This window comes from Exophiala spinifera (assembly GCF_000836115.1).
Source record: "Exophiala spinifera strain CBS 89968 unplaced genomic scaffold supercont1.3, whole genome shotgun sequence".
Classification (NCBI taxonomy): Eukaryota; Fungi; Ascomycota; class Eurotiomycetes; order Chaetothyriales; family Herpotrichiellaceae; genus Exophiala; species Exophiala spinifera.
The window spans coordinates 2,223,274-2,244,414 of NW_015622515.1; the positions used below are offsets into that span (position 1 = coordinate 2,223,274).

General features: G+C 50.7%; 7 protein-coding genes and 2 non-coding genes across 9 annotated transcripts; 5 read left to right on the top strand and 4 right to left on the bottom strand.

Moving 5' to 3' along the window:
* Positions 1-294: 294 nt before the first annotated feature.
* PV08_04550 (uncharacterized protein) lies at positions 295-1,599 on the top strand (the record flags this gene model as incomplete). The annotated part of the gene is made up of 2 exons (XM_016378897.1): positions 295-568; positions 623-1,599. 2 exons carry the CDS (start codon positions 295-297, stop codon positions 1,597-1,599), a joined length of 1,251 nt encoding a protein of 416 aa, XP_016237574.1.
* A 1,349-nt stretch (positions 1,600-2,948) lies between these two features.
* Positions 2,949-4,020, bottom strand: PV08_04551 (uncharacterized protein; the record flags this gene model as incomplete). The annotated part of the gene is made up of 2 exons (XM_016378898.1): positions 2,949-3,938; positions 3,985-4,020. 2 exons carry the CDS (start codon positions 4,018-4,020, stop codon positions 2,949-2,951), a joined length of 1,026 nt encoding a protein of 341 aa, XP_016237575.1.
* Positions 4,021-5,739: 1,719 nt separating this feature from the next.
* PV08_04552 lies at positions 5,740-5,856 on the bottom strand. Its single transcript, XR_001622124.1, has one exon. It is a non-coding gene; the product is annotated as a 5S ribosomal RNA (ribosomal RNA).
* Positions 5,857-6,534: 678 nt separating this feature from the next.
* PV08_04553 (uncharacterized protein) lies at positions 6,535-7,604 on the top strand (the record flags this gene model as incomplete). Its single annotated transcript, XM_016378899.1, has 2 exons — positions 6,535-6,616; positions 6,676-7,604. The coding sequence occupies 2 exons, from the start codon at positions 6,535-6,537 to the stop codon at positions 7,602-7,604; spliced, it is 1,011 nt and encodes a 336-aa protein (XP_016237576.1).
* Positions 7,605-7,858: 254 nt separating this feature from the next.
* Positions 7,859-7,975, bottom strand: PV08_04554. The gene has a single exon (XR_001622125.1). It is a non-coding gene; the product is annotated as a 5S ribosomal RNA (ribosomal RNA).
* Positions 7,976-8,488: 513 nt separating this feature from the next.
* On the bottom strand, positions 8,489-10,274 carry PV08_04555 (uncharacterized protein; the record flags this gene model as incomplete). Its single annotated transcript, XM_016378900.1, has 4 exons — positions 8,489-8,991; positions 9,048-9,744; positions 9,799-9,999; positions 10,062-10,274. The coding sequence occupies 4 exons, from the start codon at positions 10,272-10,274 to the stop codon at positions 8,489-8,491; spliced, it is 1,614 nt and encodes a 537-aa protein (XP_016237577.1).
* A 1,389-nt stretch (positions 10,275-11,663) lies between these two features.
* Positions 11,664-13,301, top strand: PV08_04556 (uncharacterized protein; the record flags this gene model as incomplete). The annotated part of the gene is made up of 3 exons (XM_016378901.1): positions 11,664-12,157; positions 12,206-12,486; positions 12,577-13,301. The coding sequence occupies 3 exons, from the start codon at positions 11,664-11,666 to the stop codon at positions 13,299-13,301; spliced, it is 1,500 nt and encodes a 499-aa protein (XP_016237578.1).
* Positions 13,302-16,355: 3,054 nt separating this feature from the next.
* PV08_04557 (uncharacterized protein) lies at positions 16,356-18,256 on the top strand (the record flags this gene model as incomplete). Its single annotated transcript, XM_016378902.1, has 2 exons — positions 16,356-17,082; positions 17,364-18,256. 2 exons carry the CDS (start codon positions 16,356-16,358, stop codon positions 18,254-18,256), a joined length of 1,620 nt encoding a protein of 539 aa, XP_016237579.1.
* A 473-nt stretch (positions 18,257-18,729) lies between these two features.
* PV08_04558 (uncharacterized protein) lies at positions 18,730-20,304 on the top strand (the record flags this gene model as incomplete). The annotated part of the gene is made up of 3 exons (XM_016378903.1): positions 18,730-19,045; positions 19,098-19,143; positions 19,218-20,304. 3 exons carry the CDS (start codon positions 18,730-18,732, stop codon positions 20,302-20,304), a joined length of 1,449 nt encoding a protein of 482 aa, XP_016237580.1.
* Between the last annotated feature and the right edge of the window lie 837 nt (positions 20,305-21,141).

The window sequence follows — 21,141 nt, forward strand, 5'->3', positions numbered from 1 at the left end:
TTTTCAATACTTCGACTCCGTAGGGCAGTGCCTAGGCAACAAACGCTGATGCACGTTTCTTGCCACGACTTGAAATGACGCTTCAGCCAATACATCGCGTATCGGAATTAACGCTGGCTCGGCGAAGCTTCCAATCCGAGGGTAAACTTCGGGGTATCTCTTCAGTTCATGGAGATCAAACATCTACGTCAGGCTGCGAATTGTGGACGAGGAAGATCGTCTGCATATTCCACGGGGGCCCATAATCACTGACCTCGACTCAGCTTGACCTCAGTGACACAAGCTGATGACACCATGGCCGAACCACCCAAGAACGAACTGATATCCTCGAAACCCTCTGATTCTGGCCTCACCGTGTCTCTTCATCCCCTGGTCCTCCTCACAATCTCCGACCATGTCACTCGACACTCGGTGCGAAATCAGAAGGGCCCAGTTGCGGGCGCACTTCTCGGGCAACAGACAGGGCGAGAGATTACAGCCGAGCATGCATATCCAACCGATCTAGTCCAGAACCTTGAAGGAGAATGGGAGTTCAACATATTATGGATGGAGTCAAGAACTCAGCAGTGTGAGTCTTCCAGGCCGTGATCTGTCGATGCAAAGGAGCTGACAACAAGACCAGACAGGGATGTCCACAAAGACCCTGCGCTAGACTTTGTCGGATGGTACACGCTGGCTCCGGAGTCTGGCCCACTGCCCGACTTTCTGCGTCTTCAACAGCAAGCCATGACCTTCTCCGGTGACACCACGATTCTGCTCGTATTGCACCCTGAAGCCGTGGAGGCGGACGGTGCAACAAGTGGAAAACTCCCGGTGACAGTCTACGAGAGCGCATTTGAGGCCGAACCCCCGAAGGACGACGGCTCGATGCAGGTCGACGGTCAAGAGAACACGTACCTCCGCTTCAAACCATTACCTTACAGCATCGAGACCGACGAGACAGAAATGATTGCAATTGACTATGTGGCCAAAGGGGCAGGCAGCGCCGCCGCGGTGGACGACTCCAAGGGCCCAAATTCTTCGGCGGGGTCATCTGAGACGAAATCAAACGACAAGAAGGGGAAGAGACGCGCAGATGCGGTCGAGGTCAACGGGAGCGGTGCAGAAGACGGCCTCGACGCCCTCACGCCCGAGGAACAAGACCAGATCGCCAACATGACGACTCGGCTGAACAGCGTCAAGATGCTGCAATCGCGCATCTCCCTGATGCGCAGCTTCGTCGAATCCCTGCCCCCTTCGTACCTCACCGACCAGGAATCAGCCCCCATCACTTCCGACTCTCCCGACGCCGCCCACCTCCCACACCTGCGCAACATCCAAGCTCTGATCACGCGCCTCTCGCTTCTCACTCCCATGGACAGCGCGGCGTCGTCCCAGCCCCTGGCGGAAGCGACGCAGGCACAGGCCAACGACGTGGCGATGGCGAAACTGCTCTCCTTACTGAACCAAGACGTCCAGGCTCTTCAAGACCTGGGCCGCAAGCACGCCACCATCGAAGGCGCCAGGAACGCCGGGCGAGCCAAGCATACCGCCGGAGGACAAAAAGCCTACGACGCTCTCGCAGAGGGAGACGGCCAATTCAGTAGAATGGTCATGTGAAGTGACGGCCCGTCGTTATCACCAAGCTTCGAGACAGTAGGATGCCTCTCTTGGTGGGACCGAGAGGGATATGCACTGGGTTGTCGTAGCGCCGGAGATTGCACGCTGTGGCAGACCTTGTGTAGCGGTTTTGCACACCCCGTGCAACTACGTGGACCTTAGCCGACGTGAATGTAACGGCCAGCGACGAGAGCACGTAATAAGAAAACGAGAGGAATGATGCGTGACTTGACAGAGATGAGATGCAGCATAGCGACGGCGTTCTGGGTGCAAAAATATGCTGACAGGGAAGGGATCGAGTAGACATAGGCTTGCACGCAGGGCATTATAACCACATAGAGCGGCCACCACGGAGAGAACCAGATCCACAAAGTTGAACCCAACCTGAAGCAGTTGAATTGTCGTGGGAATGTGTACCTCTCGTCAACACTCCTGTTGACATGTCGAGCAGCACTAGATGACCAAAAATGCAACACCGCCACCAAGGATGAAATTACATTAGTTCACATCATCCCGAGTAAGCATGAGGTTAGGGTCTGCTTTGATGGTTGGCCTTGTGTTGTGCAAAGTACATGTTTCCACAGACCTTTACCAACCCAACTATGGGAATGGTTTCTTGTGCATAGCGAGACGTTAATGCACAGCACAACCCAACGCCCTCTCCAGCATTCGCTATTCTTCGGTCGTAAGCTGCACGCCCGTTCCAAAGCATCGTCTAGATTCGTAGAGAGATTCGTAGAGAGGGGGGAGGGTGGTTTAGTGCATTTGTGACGAACAGGACCGATCCATGATTGACGAAGCTGCAGACTCGGTAATCCGAGACACCTATGGACACCCTTTGATGAGATCCTGCCTCGGGAATCGTCAAAATCTCGGTACGCCGCATCTGAAACCTTCGCTCACGCTCCTCCTACCGCATCGGAAATAGTCTGTGTTCTCTTATGACGACCGCGGAAGAAACTTCACACTTCTTTCCACTGCCACCACCCGGCTCGTTTCACCCTCCCTTCCCGCAACTAAGACGACTTCCGGCAGACAAGGCACACTCTCCTCCATGTGCTTACAAAAAATATCAAATTGCTGATCTTTGATGTCGTATCCCGAGGTCGTAAAAAGTCTGATCATTGTTAAAACACTTCATTTTGGCATAAAAAAGCCCAACAAAAATACTTTTTGCGTGTAATCGTGCGCGTGTAATCGTGCGCGTGTAATCGTGTGTAATGTGGCTGCCCGCTGAATCGAAAAACCCTAACTGAAGGGTAATATTTTATGAGGTACAATCCTGAACGCCGGCGCTTCCCGCTTTCATGAGCAAAGTGATCAAGTGTGTGGCGAAAGAAGAAGTGTTCTCAAGTAACCAGGATATCGGTAGGCCTTTGCCTTCGTGAAAACAAACGAAGTCGAAATCGTTTTTTAGGAATACTTTCGGTCTGAACTTGCACGGGAGCTTGTCGTGCTGCTGGAGTGCATGATATCTTTTCCTTGGCAGAAGCTGGGTTGGAATCCAAGTTGGGCCCAGACGGTGCCGATGCAGTCGAAAAGCTTCTATTTTCCGTAGTCGGGCTCTTCTTCTTGCGGATAGTCTTCATTAATCGGCTGATGTGAGGCTGTGCCTCATCATCTGTCTGAACTTGCTCTGGAGGAGGTGGGGGCAGCTCTTTGTTCAAGTCTGGGGCGGAAAACCTCGAGTCGCGAGGAACGTCCATGGATTTAACGGCTCTCGTCCGTAATGGTGAAGAGTCTGAAGGAACAATTCGGAGGTTGCGTCTCACAGTATCCGCGTCAGGTGACAATGTACTCAGCTCGGCCGTTCTCTGTAGACCAGAGCTCGATGTTTTCCGACTCTTCATCACTCCCAAAGTCTCGTTGCGCAGGCTGCTCCCGGCTCGCTTTGCACTTACGGCGGACTTTCGTGTGGTGTCAGAAAATCGTCGTGTGGTCTCCACAGGTGTGAATCCTGCGCTGGTCAACGGCGTCGAGTAATCGTCTGCGCTCGAAAAGGTGTCGCGATGGGAAACCTTGGAGGAGAGTGCAGAGTCGATATGAAGATCCAGAATCTCCTGTGTGACGTTTGTATCTTGCCGTTGTGATGCCTCGGACCTTGGTACTTGTTTAACTTTATCTGGGGGTGGATTGCCTTCGTGAATCTGGGCTGCGATGTATTTGAGGGGGTCGTCCGACATGTCGTCCGAGTGTTGTACATTGGCGAGCATTAATGAGCACATGCGCTTCAATTCGGCCTCCTCTTGTTCGGTTAAAACCTGCCTCTCAATCAATGGAGAGTCGGGTATAAAGTGAGGATCATCGGCTTCTCCGCGATACTTTTTCGGAATCAAGGACTAGTCATGGTTAGAAGAGAACGACCAGGCCGGGCTGTGAACTAACCAAGGAATCTGTTTGTAGATGGATCTGCTTAACCATGCTGGAGGTCGTCATTGTGCTCAATACTGCCCGAGACACCAGGTGCACGGATGTTCAGCTGGTAGCAGACAAGGACGTCGATGCCGAGCACTGGCTGTCTTGTGATATGAGTCTGCTCCAGTTCGTGCCCTTGCTGTTTGAGGCTGTGCTGCACACCGCGGTTAGGAATTTGTCTTGCTGTGCTCCTTGAGAGGCGGGCTGGCAAGTGGCAGGTTCGTTAAACCACGTCCCTCGGCTTTTGGAGACTTTTGGGAAGAACAGGAGATACGGGCAAGAAAGAACGAAGCAGCATATCAAAACATGAGCAGGCTGCGGCCGCCGGTCATAAAAACGACGGCCATGGTGGTCGAGTGGTCAGCAACGTTTCACCTTGAGAGAAAGCTGAACTCATGAAGGCCGTATCTCAAGTGGGCCGGAAGTGAGCATAGTGAGCACGGCAGCAAGGGAGTGCGGCGACCACAGTGGTGGCTTTCCCGACCAACGGGCTGGCAAAGCCGACAAAGGACCTATCCCATCCCCCATCCAGCGTTCAGGACTGTGAAAGAAGCTAAGCGAAGCTGGACTCCTGGGCGACTGTGGTAGAGAAGGCAAAGACTGGTGTGATGGGTTGAGCAGTGATTGGCAGTGGAAATTGTGAAGAAATTGCCATGGCGGGCACCGAGGCCGAACTAGCGCGCAGCTCAAGCACCAAGCAAGCGAGGCGAGATGGAAACGATTGGCACCGACAGGGGGCCCTGCTTAGTCGTATCCGTAGATTATTCTCACTTCAGATCCAGCTCTCCGAACATGTTCTCTAAAAGCCTGACGCCGTTGGTCTTTGGCGTTTGCCGGCCACACTTTACCTACAACACGGAGTAGCGAGACGGCGCAGGGGTATGTACTGTGACAGCCATATTCCGCAATGCCCTTTTCGCCTGCGAGACCAGACGCTGGAATTCTCCTTTTTGAAGCCCGGTCGAATATCGCACTCTTTCGCTGTTCCTCGGCCAGACCCTTCCTGTCGAGAATCTCCACTACGTCGCACCAAATCTCCGTTCCCGCGGATCTGGTACGCATCTTGGGTGCTACAACAGACTCACTGTTGTGAGACCGGCACTGCAGCAGGAAGAAAATACAAGATGCCGAACTCACGCTTGATCCCAGTTCATCCCATGTTTGTATGACTACATGTCAGCGATGATCTTGGTCAGCCTGACGGCAAGTTGCACTTCCGAATACGAGTACAAGTTTTTCGAATCAAAGCAAATCCGCAAGTAAACCTGGCCGAATCATCGTCGCTATAGGTCTAGCGATCATTACGAAGCAACCGTCTGACACAGCGGAACATGGCACCCTTCACTCTTCAGCGGCTAGAGCTACCGAAGTACTAAGGTTTCGCCCAAGCTATGATCTTTGTGGACCCCCCTTTCATTATCCAAGATGTGACTCCTTGCTTGACGAGCCTCGCTGGCTCTACGGGAAATGCCACACATCTTTGACAGCATCTCTGCAGAAAATACCTGCCATCTTTAACAATATCTCGAGGCGTTGGACTGAAGAGTCAGCGCTGCCACAAATTTCTCCCTCCAGACGATAGAACCCGATGCCCGGACTCGAGAGATTTTGCTTCCTCGTGTTTCCTCTATCGGTTAGCGTAACCCCACAGCCACATGCAAAAAACGAAGCCCTTAGAAATGTTCCACCTCTCACCACCACACAAACAATCACAAAAAAAGGCAAAAACAATCAACAATCAGGATTCCCACCTGGTCACCCACGGTAGTACTAACTGATCGGCTTGTGGCTTAAGTACGGCTGAGCGGACGGGAAGCCCTGTTCTCCACAACCTGTGGTCGATTGCGAAAGGAATTGTTGATGCATAATATATCAACCTACAGATTGTTTGACAAGGAAGCGATGGAAGCATGGGCCAAAACAATCAACCATCCCTGGTTATCCATGGCAGTACTAACTGATCGGCTTGTGACATAAATGTGGCCGGGCAAACGGGCAGCCTTGCTACTTCTTCACCGACTACCTACGGCGGTGTGTTCTAGGGGCATCTTTTACGCACTCCCTCTACCTTACTCGAGCGCAACAGCAACCCCAGCTTGCTCTGGCCCACCTCGTGTCGCATTCTGTTTCGTATGCAGAAGCGCACTCACAAGGCTGATTTGTTCCATCTGCAGAGTCTTACCCTGATCACACAGAGCTCGAACAATGAGATGAGCATGGCGAATCCAGCCACTGTCCCAATGTCCCAAAGCGCAGTTTTGAAGGAAGAACGTTTCGAATCCCTAGTATGAAGTCTGACGGTACCTGGAGTCAAGATTAGTGAACTTCCTCTTTCATCAGTCAGCAATGTTATGATGATTACTTATCGGTCATCAGGGTTTCGCTGTCGAGATATAATGGATGGAAGCAGACTTTAAGGGAGCAAGCGTTTATTCTCAAGGCGAAAGTTTGCGTAATTCGATATTCTCTGAGATCGAAGCTGTGCCTGTGTTCCTCGAATCTGGATACTGACGTGACTAAATGACATTCTTTAAGCCGACAGAAAGAATCAGAGTTGTTGTATTTGGGGGAACTGGCTCACAGGGGTTGAGCGTTGTCAAAGGTATCGTACACTTATCCTTTCTCCGTAACGACCTTCAGGCCATCTAATCAATACTGCAGCCTTGGCATCGAGTGAGAAATATGTGACCACGGTACTTACGAGAGACAACAAATCCAAGAATGCCACTGAAATCGCGACCTTGTATGGTGTCAAGCTTGTACAAGGTTCTTACACCACAGAGGAAGGCTTGCGAGCCGCTTTCAACGAGCAGGATGTGGCCTATGTCAATTTTGACAGCTTTGGAATAGGCGAACCGGCGGAATACTTCTGGACATTCCGAGCATACGAAATAGCCATCCAAAGCGGCTTGAAATTGTTCATTTACCCAGGAGCTCCCGATCGATATGCACAACACAACTTCGTCGAGGATTATCGGAACAGCCACAACATAGTAGCAGCAAGACTGAGCAACTGGCTCACAAATCAGCCAACGGAAAGGTTGCCGTGGACGATCCTGACTGGTGGGGTATATGCGTCGATGTTGAATAGCATACTGAGGCCCATCAAAGATGATGATGGCGTAACCTTCGCTGTGCCCATGGCGGAAGACAGCGTCATTCCGCTGATACCCCTGGAAAACTACGGTCTGAGGATCAAGTGGATACTGGAAAATGCCGAAGAGGCCGTTGGCAAGTTCGTTTCCGCGGCGCCATACCATGTTACGTTTCCTGAGATTGCGAAAGCATTCGAGAAAGTGAACGGGATCAAGGCTTCGTTCCGACCGATTACCGTCGAGCAATGGATAGAAGGGGCGTCGGCATTCATTGACGTGGACAAGACATTGCCTCGAGGTTCGACCAGCGAGGATCCCACCACCTTTACTTTCAGGAAAAGTTTCAGCGCATGGTGGAGGCTATGGCGGGACAGTGTGGAGGACCAGGAGAGGAACAAGGAGGCAAGAAGATGGATCAGTGCTTACCATCCTTCAAGTCCCAAAAATATTGAAGAATGGATGACGGTGACCAGATACGGGTCCCAACTGCTGTAAATTTCTGCAAAGAGCCTTTGATATTCTCAGAATATCCGAAAAAGAAAGGAGTCCGACGCCTATGGGATGTCTGGATCTTGCAATGGACATGATCTGCAAACCCAAAGTACAACAGGTATGGTTTTTGCAATCTCCACCTCACATTCTGTTCAATAATCGAGGTCGCAAGTCAACAACAGTTCGCAGCTTCAAAGCTGCTCCGACCTTAATGCAAGGAAACAAACAATCACGAATAAAAAAGGCAAAAAAGGCAAAAACAATCAACAATCAGGATTCCCACCTGGTCACCCACGGTAGTACTAACTGATCGGCTTGTGGCTTAAGTACGGCTGAGCGGACGGGAAGCCCTGTTCTCCACAACCTATGGTCGATTGCGGAAGGAAATCTATCGCTTTATATGATATACTTTTGAATTTCGACATCAGTCACTGTTTTGGTGGTCCCAAGAGTTCACTTGCTTCTAGACAACCTCTGGTAATGGGGCAAACCTTAACTCTACCACCTCTCGTTGTCATACTGAAACTTTTCGTCTCCCACCATAAATGTTGCTTGCTCTCCGTCCTTCTTGGTCTCTCTGAATGCTATGCAACTAGGAGTAGTTCACACAGTTGAACAAAGCTCGTCACCCAGGTAGCATTGCGATTGCGTCTGCGCTCGAAAGGGGCATGGATGGACTGTGAGAGCCTCACATACCTTGTTGAGTGACCTTTTCTGGACTGTCACTGACATTCTCAGAGGACAATCTCGTGGTACCTTCAAGCCTCGCTCCCTCCTTAGGTTTGTCCCTGATATCCTTCCATTCAATACCAAATGCGAGGGCGAATCCTAAAATTGTAGCTGCCACAGAAGCATACTACCGAAATGACCCAAATGTCAGTTCGTGTTCACACAAAAGCCGAGAGCATCGCGTGGCGGTGATGAAGGGCTCTCACAAATACAGTAGTTATCGCCTTGTTATAAGACCACAGAACCGACTCTAGCTTCTCAGGAAAGCTGGTCTCCGTCACCTTTCGGGCATGGCCGGTCCCAGCACTCAGTAGTGCTTGCAGCTGCTCGGTCCTGAGACCTGCATGCTGCTTGAGAGATTTCACCAGCTGATTCTGGAAGATTGCTAATCCAATGCTCTGAAAAACCGAACCTCCGAAATACTGGAAGAATGTTGTGGTGGATAAGCCTATAGGAATCAACCGCGGAGACGAGGCTAGGCTTGCTTGGACGGAGAGAAGCGGCGCCTGCAATGCGGTACCGCCAATGCCTGCGAACACTATGTATGTGATCCATTTAGCATGCGGAGTCGACGTGGTGAGCGTAGTATAAAGCCCGGAGGCGATAGCCATGAAGCCAAGACCAATGAAGAACCAAGGGTTATAGTAACCCGTACGGTTGACTGACGACGGATGCCAATTAGCGTTCTGACCTTCAGGCGCAGTTAGATACACTTACTGAGTAAACCTGCCGAAATCGAAGCCACGATCTGGGTACACACCATGGGCAGTGTCATGACACCACTGTGAAGCGGACTGGCGCCTTTGACGACTTGAAACCACTCAGGTATATAGTAGTTGTTGAGTAGGTAGGCACCAAACATCAAAGCACTGAATAGACAGCTGAGAAGGATTGAGCGCTGTAGCAGGATCGAGAAGGGAATCATGGCTTTGTCGCCTTGGTGGTGTTCCCAGAGGAGGAATATAGCGGCGAGGCCGGCGGAGCCGCAGAATAGTCCTATCACCGTGGCCGATTTCCAGGGATACTTTTGACCGCCCCATTGCAGTGCCAGAAGAATCATAACAATTGTTGGTATGAATATTGCGCACCCGACAATATCAATCTGCCGTACCTTCTGTATGAGAGGCATCTTGTCTGACGCTCTTTCGGGTGGTCTGAAGAGCAACGCCAGTGCGAGCAGTGTCACTGCTCCGACAGGAAGGTTGATGTAAAAGCACCATCTCCAGGACGCCTCCGTTGTCAATGCACCTCCGATAATTGGTCCGGTGATGGTAGCAACCCCAAACAGAGAGCCTAGTGCAGATGTGTATAGAGGCCGTTGGGAAAGGGGAGCGACAACAGCGAGGATGGAGAGTCCCCCAGAGAAGATTCCAGCTGCTCCAGCACCGGAAACGGCTCTGCCGAGAATAAACATCTGAGGTACGTTAGTGAATAAGACTTGTCAGAGAAACACAGTGTTAAGGCTCACCAGGGAACTGACGGCTGTACCGCAAAGCACGGAGCCAAATAGGAAAATGCTCGTGAAGCCGAAAAAGGTCCATTTCAGAGAAAGATTGGTGTACAGTTTTCCAGCCATGGGTTGCAATGAACACATGCACAGAGGGTAAGCAGCGCCGTACCAGCCGATATCTGTGGTAGAGTTGAATCGTGCTGTGATATAGGGAATGGCCTGCAATAGAACTCAGTGACGGGGGAGCGACCACGTAAGATGAGATTGGAGAGCAGTCATACCGTCGCGACGACCGAAATATCAAGAGCAAATAGGTAGATTGCCAGACCTATCCCGGCAATGACAAGATAAAGCCTTGAGCCAGTCAAATAGTGATCACTGTCTGGGCTTGTGGCATCCGTAGTTGCTTGACTCGTTTGGACAGGGTCGACGTTGGCATCAGGAACCAAATCAGCCGTTTGGGCGTGTGGGCGTTGTTTATTGAGCCAGACCATAGCTTTGGGCGGCATTTTCTTAAACGAAAACGAGCAAGCAAGGAAAGACGAACGGCTTCGCAACGAGAAGGCCAAGAGCAGTCGAAGGGAATAAATACTGGTTAGTGGAACGAATAAAGGGGTACTGAAGGCGAAGCAGGGTATATCAACGTTTTATCTCTCAAAGACACCAGGTCCATGGTGGGTAAACTGTAAACACGCCAAAGGAGAGTTGTCAGTGGTAGCATTAGCATTTTTCAGGCGTCGACTATCATCAGAGCAATTTCCAGGTGCCATTATGGACACGGGAACGGCATCGTGGTCTGAAAGTGGGCACAGAGCGATATAGGCCTTGTGCTGCAAGAGTAAAGAGAATGCTGTACGGAGACGGAGGACGTCCATTTTAGCAGAAGGTCCAGCATGGTATCGGCCAACGGGGGCAAGTTGCCCGGTTATTTTCCTGGAATGGGCAGGTGAAGCGAGTGCAGCGAAGGAGATCCAGAATTTGAATGAAGAGATGATTGACATGATTGGTTTACCTGCAGAGAGCCGGGAGAATGTCCACCCCGTTCCCGTGTCGAAGACGGCGCCGCATATGTTCAAGCCGTCCTCCGCCCCTTGGTTTCCTGTACCTGGACACTCCGTTGTCTTCCACATTCCGAGAGCAGCCATCACACTGCTGCTGTCATGAGCGAACCGGAAAACCATCGGGCGAAGCGACGAGCATGCACGCGGTGCGCAAAAGCCAAGGTGAAATGTTGCTTCAGTGCTGCGCAGAGTGGCTGCGAACGTTGCAGGAGGCTGAGACGCGATTGTGTTCTTCTCGGGGAAGCAGTACGAAGCCAAAAGAAAAAGCCATCAACGTATGTTCATTCTCATTCGGATGACTTATCATGCTCGTGTGTTTGAGCCTTTGGCATGCAAACTGAAGGAGTGTTGTTTCATATGGCTTCTGCAGACGAACCCTTCCGGCATGGACTGCCATGTGAATCGGACTACGGGAAATGCCTTCGGATCCACGTCTGTTTTCAGAATCTGGCAACGGTCTGCGACACCCTTGTACTCGATCGCACATTGCGAGGAAGCTGGTCTCTATCGGCACCATTCTTTCTTCGAGTCCATGCTTTCCTGTAGTGTTTTTTTTTCTTTGATTGACTCGTCTTGAACAAGTTCACCGTCTGACTGAATGACAGGAGACTCAAATCCCTGGAAGAGAAAGTCAACAGCCTCACTGCGTTACTTAGCTCCCAGCGCCGCGATGCTGGGCAAGCGGACGTCCTTCTGTCACCACCACCGACCGTGGCTAATAACACCGAAACACCGGCCCTGAAGCCGACGCGATGTGTCCCATCCACCGAGGAAGGGACTCTGCAATGCGAAGTAGCTGGCAGCGAACTTCTAACATCAGCCATGGCCGAAGTGCTCCTCGAAACTTTCAAACAGATCCATTCCAAATATCTCCCATTTGTGATAGTCGACCAGCGCATTGATGCAACTACTTTACGCAGAACTTCTCCGGTTCTTTTTCTGGCCATAGCTGCAACATCTGCTAGGGACGACAACTTACTTCAAAAGAGACTAGGGGCTGAACTGAAGAAGATTCTATGTGAGCGTGTTTTGGTGAATAATGAACGAAGCCTTGAACTATTGCAAGCGTTGCTTGTATACCTGACCTGGGTTCATTACCAATTCAATCCAAACACCAAGCAGACATCCATGCTTCTTCACATGGCGCTGGGACTCGTCACAGACCTTGACCTTGACAGATGTCCCGCCCATCGAGATCAGACAATCGGCAGCAATACTTGTAGCATGACTACGCAGAACGGTATGCTGCCAACCCAATGTCAAAGGACGACAAATGAGATCCGTACGCTTCTGGGTTGCTTTTATCTTTCATCTACGTAAGTCACATCCTTCTGGCGTACCTTCAACTATGCTTACGATATCAGAATGGCAATGACTCGCAAGGAATTAGCCATGAAGTACACCGACTGGGTTGAGCGTTGCTGTCTAATTCTCAAAGAGAAGCAGGAGTTTCCCTCAGACATATCCCTGGTAATTTTAGTCGAAGCTAAATCTTTAGCACAACACATCAGCGAGAAGTTCTCCTATCATGATCAAACCTTCATGCGATGTCAATGTGACACGGCCATTCAGATGGCCATGAATACTTTTGAGGACCGGGTAGCTGAACTAGAAGCAAAGTATGTCTCATCGCTGCAGGAAAATTGTAAGTGAGAAGACTCGTCATTTTACCTGCTTGCTGGCCAAGGGTCCTCTGTCGACATTGACATAGAGCCTCTGCTGACTGAACTACAAGATGCGCTACTGGCGGAACTGAAAGCCTTGCGAATAACAGTCTACGAGGTTGCATTGTATCGTGAGCCTGTGACTGCAGCCGAGTCTAATGCGTACACCTTCCACCTCTGGAATTTATTGAGTTCATCTCGCGATTTTTTGGAGTATCTCTTCAGTATTCCAAAAGAGGTTGTAAAAGATCTTCCTGCAGGATGTTTTACTCTATTCTCATATGCACTCATTGTACTCCTGATTGTCGCCCGCCTGCCATCCATGGCAGGCTGGGACAGCTCGATTGCGAAGCAAGAAGCAAATTTGATTGGTCGTCTACAGCATGCCCAAAAGACATTTGGAGATGGGCTCACGCAGACAGGAGATGCCATGAGTTTAGAGCAGAGAGATGTCTGGGCATTCTTCTCTCGGGGTATTGGGGCCTTGATAGTGTTGCACCAAAAGTCGGGGCATCAAAGCGAAAACGGCACAGATTGTCATGTCCCAATGAGTTCTACTATCGCGCCGTGTGTTACAAGATGCTCCGTTTCGGATCTCATGACTGCTTTCGGTGCGTTGAGGGTCAGGAAACCTAACGAGTCAATCAGCTTCGGCGAGCACACAGAAGCAGCGAGGGGGACCGGAAGTTTACAAACCCAGCCAGAGACAGTGATGGACCTCTGGAGTGATGAGACATGGCAGTCCATCTTGGACGAGTTTTCCATGTTTTCTACAGTGACAGGGTTTCCTTCTTGAACGCAAGGATAGAAGTCAATGCACTCTATGTTCCATCACTCACCAAATATATGCATCCTCTATACGCGAATTTCTGCAATGATTTATGTATCTAATGCCTCCTGGATTTGCAGTATCGCAGAAAGCAAATTCTGCATTACGCCCGCTTCCACAGGCCTACGGCGACGCCTGTCCTCACCCTTGATGCGCAGAGCCGGCGGTATCACCCGTGTCGCCTCTCTCGCCAATACCCGAGGTATTGCAGAATGATCATCAAATCAGTCGGAATGGTTCGGGGCACCAAGTTCGGCACCAAGTTGGTGCCGCACCAACTTCGGCTAATTATGTAATAGGGGTCTCTAGGCCCCTCACACCCTATAATTTAGGCCCCTAACACCTATAGTTTAGGCACTTCAGCCCTATAGACGTCGCTGTCGGTCTCAGCATAAGGACACCAACCACCGCGGAACGACCTAGGCCACGAAGAGAACCCTCGCCTAAGCCGCAGGCCGATATATGTCTAGAGCCTTCTATCACCTCCGAGTACGAGCTTCCTCTTTCCACTACCCCGCCAAATTTAGGTCGAGAGAAGAGGAAGGAGAGCTTCCACAAGGAGGTTTCAGGAGAGGCGAGAAACAGGCCAAATCAAGGGAATGACTAGTCTGGGATGAGATATCATCAACACCATGAAAATCTATACAAGGTCAGCCTTGCGCAGCCTCGCTACAGCCGAGGAAGGAGTGATAGTTAGCAATAGAAGCTGGTGCAAGTGCATCAGTAAGGTATACAATGGTTATATGGTGTTCCCCATACTACCTGTACGTATGTACAGTACCGGGCGCTAAGTTCTCGCCCCGCGACGCGTTTTTTGCATGTTCGCGTTCACGCGTCTTCAACCTTACAACTTTCCAACCACCATGAGTACTCCACGACGGCCTCTAGGAGAGATATCTAGCAATATCCGACGAGGTAAAGACCTCACTCCCACTCAGAGAGCAACTATATATGGAATGCGCCTCGCCGGGGCCTCATATTCTAAGATATCAACCACGCTCGCTCAGCCGCGCTCCACCGTCCGTTCAACCATTAAATTGATCGAGAAAAGAGTCGATCATGTCTCACAGAAACGCTCCGGAAGACCTCTTTCCTATACTCCTAGGCAGGAGAGACAACTCCTGCACCTTGCGCGACTCAATCCGAAGTGGACCTATCGTAGGATCATGAGAGAACTCACAGTGCCTATGAAGAAGTCAGTTGTGAGTCGTATCCTTGCTAAGAGTGGAATTAAGAAGTGGATAGCCGCGAAAAAGCCTCTCCTTAAGCCTGAACACGCTAGAAAGCGTCTTACCTTCACAACTGAGCATAAAGACTGGGATGAGAACGACTGGGGGAGAGTTATATTCAGTGATGAGTGCTCTCTCGAACGAGGCCGCGGGGCCCACCCAACATGGGTCTTTCGAACACCAACCCAGAAATATGATATCGACAAAATTGAGCCGCGTAAAAAGGGCAAGGATATCTCTATTATGTGCTGGGCTGCTATCTGGATTGGTGGAAGGTCAGATTTATATATTATGCGACGAGATGAGACTACAAAGAATTATGAGTATACCACTCGCTCCTATCTCGAGGTTCTCGAGGATCAACTACCTTGTTGTTGGTCTCCGGGGCTGATTTTTATGCAGGACAATGTCTCAATTCATACCACTAATACTGTGAAAGATTGGTTCATTAAGCGAGGAATTCCTCTCATGGATTGGCCACCGTACTCACCGGATCTCAACCCTATTAAGCATGTTTGGGCTATGCTAAAAGCGGAACTTCTAGCACAATACCCTCACCTTTCGGAGGTTGGGAAGTCTCAGGAGGCCATCGACGCATTTATAGATGCAATTGTGAAGGTCTGGAATGGCCTAGATCAAGAGAAGATCGATGGGATTATAAGGAGCATGACAACAAGGGTGAATTCGGTCCTAGACGCTGAAGCATGGTACACCAGGTTCTAGGGTGCTAAAAATAGATCAAAACAGGCATCATTTTATAGCCTAGGAAGCGCTCTGTCTGGTGCAACAAGTGGATTGTAAATAGGATAACTATGCATAGAGTAATAGTAAAATATATGGGGGGGTGCATAGTGATGGGGGGGCTGGGAATAGTCGCTGGGCAAGAACTTTTAGCTTAAAATTGTATGCCGAACTTGGCGCGAACTTGGGGCGACACCAACTTGGTGACGAACTTGTTGGTGCCCTGGACCATCCCGAAATCAGTCAAGCAGCCAACTTTTCCATGCCTATGTCTCCATTTGACAAAAAGACCCTCCTAGGAGCTTAACTAAAGCTTAGTACATTCAAGCTTCTCCCCTGCCTTAAGATCAGGAATCTTTGTCATATTGTATCCTGTGGGTAGCTCAGCCAGTGTCCGCATGCCAGAAAATGCATCTCGCCTCAGCACAAAATGCCGTGTAGCCACTGGGTTGGTTTCGACTCGGAATTAGCCAATGCCTACGTGTTCGACGGTCGAATCCCATATCACCTAGGCTCCTCAGCTCGTGCTCTCGAGGGCGGCCTGCGAGGTCATGCATACGAGGAACGCTACGGCTTGCTTATGTTCAACCCACCAACTGGACTTTTTGACTGCCTTTGCTTGGTGCTAGAGCAAAAAGGGTACATACACTAATCTAAATGAGCAAGTCCTAGGCCCGCCACGGGGACGTTCTGGAAGCCGCTAATACCGCGACTTGTCAAATCACGCATCGCGCTTTGCAGACTACGGTCTAACAGATTGTTGTAGGAACAGCGTGGGCTGCAATATTCATGGCTTGCCTTTTCCAAAAGTAGTCTCAACGTCAGTCTTTACCTGTCAATACGTGCCGGTCTATGCAAGCAGCTACCTCCATGGACTGCGTCAACAGAGGCGATGCCTGCCAGTATACACTGTCGACTGTGGCGGCGGGAGCCCCCTTCGGCTCACGGCTTTATCAGCGAATATGTGAAGTACTGCGGTTGCGGTTTCAGAAGTGTGCTGCTTCTCTGATAATGCTCTCCGTCCTCCCGTCGCCCGTCTCGTGTTGGCAGTATGGCTGGCGGAAATCCAACGTTCATAAATGTGTCCCAAAGAGAGTACAGCGAGCAAAGCTGGCGCGGCCGACAATTAGCGGTGGTTCAGTCGCACTCTGCCTCATTACGACACGGGCGCCGAAACCAACAGGCTTTGAACGATCTTACAGCTGCGCCTCTCGAAATAGCTGCAGCGCTTCGACCACATGGTAAAACTGTGCAGCACCCGCAATGCCTTTCAGCAGATTCACTAGAAGTGCGCCATACCCAGCGACAGCTTCAGCGCATAGCGTTACATGATGGCTCGACACAAGATGACTCTGTATTTGAGAACACGGAACAGGAGGATTTGTCGTTTGAGGACTTGAATAAAATCTTCCAGCTGGACGGAAATGTCAGTGAGCGCGAATGCTCACGCACCATCTGCAACGCAGAACCGACCGAGACGTTACCAGTGTTGATGGAACGGCCGTACGACATCCACCAGCGTTTGCCACAACGAAATGTACCCCTCAGGTCGTCAACGGCGACAAAATGTACCACGAGACCAAGTCGCCCACAAATTTGGGCGTCCCAGGCCGCGATACTGCAAGGCACTGATAATGATCACGGTCCTCGGCCTACAGATGGGCAGGGCAGCGCACATTATATTTTTCCGGCAATTTCAGAGATCACATCATCCTTAGATCCTTTTATTCGACTCCCTGTACAAGTGTCCGAATCGGACAAAAGTCTTCTCCATTTCTGTAAGTCGACAGATTGTATACACTGTTCCCACTCGCCTGACAAGGTATAGTTTTCAATCACGGTCGATGTTGGCTGTGGGGGACTTCTCAGACACCGAGATACTGCACAGCATTGTATACCCTCCAAACGCTCATTGAAGATCCGATTTATGTTTTAGTCGCCCTTGTACTTGGTGAAAACATACTCAATCAGTCAACTCTACGAAATCCACCCCCTCGATATTATCATCGGCGCGCCCAAATATACAAGATGGCAAACTTACTGCTCTCTGATGAAATAGCTTCTTTCCCTCGAAAAGCACTTACCATCATGTATCTAGCGATGCTAGAGTATGTCAGTGGGCGACAAGATCTCCAGGAGATGCATATCCAGGCTTTGGATGATTTCGTCGAATCCAATGGTGGTGTGGCAATTTTCCGAACCCGGAGTGAAAGTCCCGAGATCCTCCTCTGCAGTGCAAGATCGTATGTGACTCAATTCGTTCGAGCTGAAGTGTGCCTTCCGACGATATCGCGTCTCCAGTCTACCGTCAGTCGCTATCTTGATAGTTTGGCTCAAGTCCATCGCTGGGCGTCGAACTTCAGGGCACAGCTATCTTCAGAAGCTGTGTCTCTTCCCCACTACCGCCTGAGACTTCGGCCGCTGATTGACTATCTTGGGCACCTAGGTCAGATCAGAACCTCAGTTGAAAGCACGAGAGTTTGGGACGCAGCATCAGGAGCGCATTTCTGCGTTTATTCTCTTGTGATCACTCTGGTTGAATTTACTCATTCACCTGAGAAAGTTTTCGAATTCCTGGAACAAGTTCAAGAATGCATGATGGCAAGTGTTGACAAAGGCCTGCAAAATGAAAGCGACCTCGATGGTCTCCATCCTTTCTCCACAGGTCAAATGATAGGTTACGTTCGTACACTGATGTTCCGCGATGTCGGCGATGTGAAAGAGATTCGTATTTGTCGGGCGCAGGCAGATGCACAGAAGGTATTCGCTCTTTTAAGCCAGGGCCGCAGAGATGAACTCGTTTCATACTTTGTGGGCAGCGTACTCGCATTGGACAGAACGTCCCGGACAATAGGAGACAGGGACGTAGCTGCCAGTGCGACAAGTCGACAGAAGTTGAGCGCCGAGATTCTGAAAGCCTGGGCACTGCAGCAGAGGATGCACCAGGAGTGATGTGCGTCTGCAAAGTCAGTGCTCGGTCAGTTTGCGTGCTCCGACCATCGGGTACAGTTAGGAGATCGAAGCTGTGGGTGCCAACGTATCCTACGGGTAAATGAAGTAGGGAAGCTAAGCCAAATAAGGTAACAGCACTATGATTGATTAAGTCAAGGGCTTTAGACCTCTAGACTATGGCCGGCTTAATCAGTGCCACTGAATTCCATACGCATAGTTCTCTGGGAGTCGGCAGCTCCTCCCGCCGAACACAACATTGCTCGTCTTCAAATCAGAGGTGTTAAATCCCGCGATAAACCTGACCTTACTTTCTTCGCATTGCATGATCGGAGAGAGCACACTCGGGTCTCGTACCGGACCATTAGATTGCTGATTTGTCTTGATTGTGAGTGAGCTGCTCCCACAGCGCAATTTCTCTTTACTTCCTTTCTTCACTTCCCCTGCGGTCTCGTTTGTGTTGCCTGGCTCACATAATGTCACAGTCTGCGGGGACTGCGAGGCAAGATCGACGCTTGCTTCAAGTTCCTAAAGAGAGAGTTTCTCCGAGATCCCAGAAACGAAGCCTGCGTTCAACTCCCATTCCGGAGAATGATGCCAAACACGACGGTATTTCGTCCGCGTACGCCGAGAAGCTCGAAGAGCATGCCATTGATCTGTCCACCGAAGCGCACAGAACAGCAGCAGCAAGGCGCAATGGGCGTCAGATGGAGCGCCGCTCCAATCCTGAGTTACGTCTCCTCACAGGCAGTCCCATCTTGACGCAGCGACACCTCTTCTTGATACAGAATTGTGAGACTAGCCCCTGCAACCATCTTCTCACTGCATCGCTGATCCTCTGAAGGGCTCACAAACGTCGTGCCTATGACTTGGGGCTCGAGAGGTACTCAGTATGTAAGTATCTTCCCCAGACATTAATGAGCTCCTGCGACACGACTTCTGCATAGCTTTGACTCCGATGAAGGCTGAAGAAAATCACTCAGTTCGGAGCCACTTTCATACTACGGCAGTGCCTGCAGCACTCTGATGTGGCTGCGTTATGGCTGGCGATCATGAGTGAAGAGTCAATTTTCAGGTTAAGTGGCCAGCCGAGGACGAAGGAAATGATGCTTCAGAAGGCGGCAGGTCGTCGTGCCCTGATGTCTTCACTCCAAGAAGCACGCTCCAACTTCGGGGGCGCCGTGCTCGCGCTTACGAAAGCAGCGCAAGTGGCGCTATGGTATGGTGATCAGCAAGCTCATGCTGTGTACAGTGCCACCGCGGATCTACTCTTCAGCAGCGTTGGAGGGCTTTCTCATGCTTGTGCACTGGCACCCGAGATCGAGCCGCATTATCTAGTTGCACTGTTCCACTGGACAGCACCCAGGATTGCTAATGCAGGCATACTCGAGCATACTGCACGGCGCCTTCTAGTCTCAATACAAAACTTCCTCCAGCTTCCTCGGCCTGAGCATCTGTCTATGCTTCGCGATGAGGAAGAAGGCACTAGCTCAGACACCCACCATTATCACACTTTACACGCTGAGATTATACGTCTCTTCGCAAAAGTCACAGCTCCGACAGCCAACTCCACGACAGCCTCGCGTATCTTGCAGGTTGTACTCCTGACACACCTGTGCGGTATACATCAAGACTTCCAAGATAACTATCATGTCCAATTGGAAGCATTTCAGACGATTCGGTACCACTTTTTCAGCACCTTCAAGGCTCAGTCAGCTTTGGAACAGAGCCATTCTGTCCAGTCAATGTCCGGGCTAGCATGCTATGTGCGAAGACAACTGTTGACGAAATATATCCCTGAGCAGCGCTTTGCATGTGAACTACGATATGCGCAAACGTTGCTCGATATAGCAAAGGTGTTTCCGTACTTGAGTCCGGGCAGTCAGGTCCTGATTCTGGGCAGGCTGCATGCTTCGTTCTGCGGTGAACCCACGGGTTCGATGATCCTGAGCTATGGCGAGATCGACGGAATTGTGACAGACGCTGTTCAGAATTGGACTGCTCAACAGAGACAACACGGCGCAACTGGTGCAATGCCAATGCGAAATTGAAGGTGGAGGTGACTGGCCTGGGGGCCAGCTGGCTTTGAGAGATAGACGCCCTGGAATGAAAATGTGGGACTGACATAGTCTACCTCAATCTTGTCATCTCGTTGAACTTCAGTGCCTGTAACGCGGGTGGAGGTTGGCAAAGAACCATTCGGCTACAGTAAAGATAGCATTAACAGACGGCCTCGGCTTTGGCTCAGCTCTCTCGAGCTGCGGGTGGCTGGTTGGGGATGTAAAACCGGAGAAAAGCTTTCACCATGATCAGGTCGGGAGCAGGGATACCCGTGCCTAAGCATCAGCTACGGGCTGCACGGTCGTCTGGTCAAGGGAGTCCTTCTCGCTCGTGATCGTCTCTCATCAATTTCGGGTGCCAGCTGTACCGCAATATCAGGGTCGACGGTCTTCGTTGTATCAAAAACACACCCGTTCCCTCCCCGAACTTGATAAACTTCCGCGTGAGCTCCTCTAGTGTATCCATTTGCCTCTGCTTAAGACTATCATTTCTCTGCAGCAGTATGTTGTCCCCGTATATCAGGACGATATCAGGAGGAGACAAGGAGGAGCAGAGAGAGCAAATTAGCGACGTCTTGCAGAGCATGAACAGCCAGAAAGGGCAAAGAGAGAGTTCGCAGAGGACGATCCGCGAAGGAGAATTTCAGGGTGAACGTCAAACAGCCCGGGTAGACTCGAATCTAGGCTCCATTATGTACTTCACGAGAACGGACCTGCGAGGGAGATGAGAGGAAGAAAAGGGTTGTTCAGCGGTAGGGACCCAAGGACAGGACCTGGACCCAAGGAACCCAGAAACCGGCCACGTCCACTGTGTGACGCGCCGACATG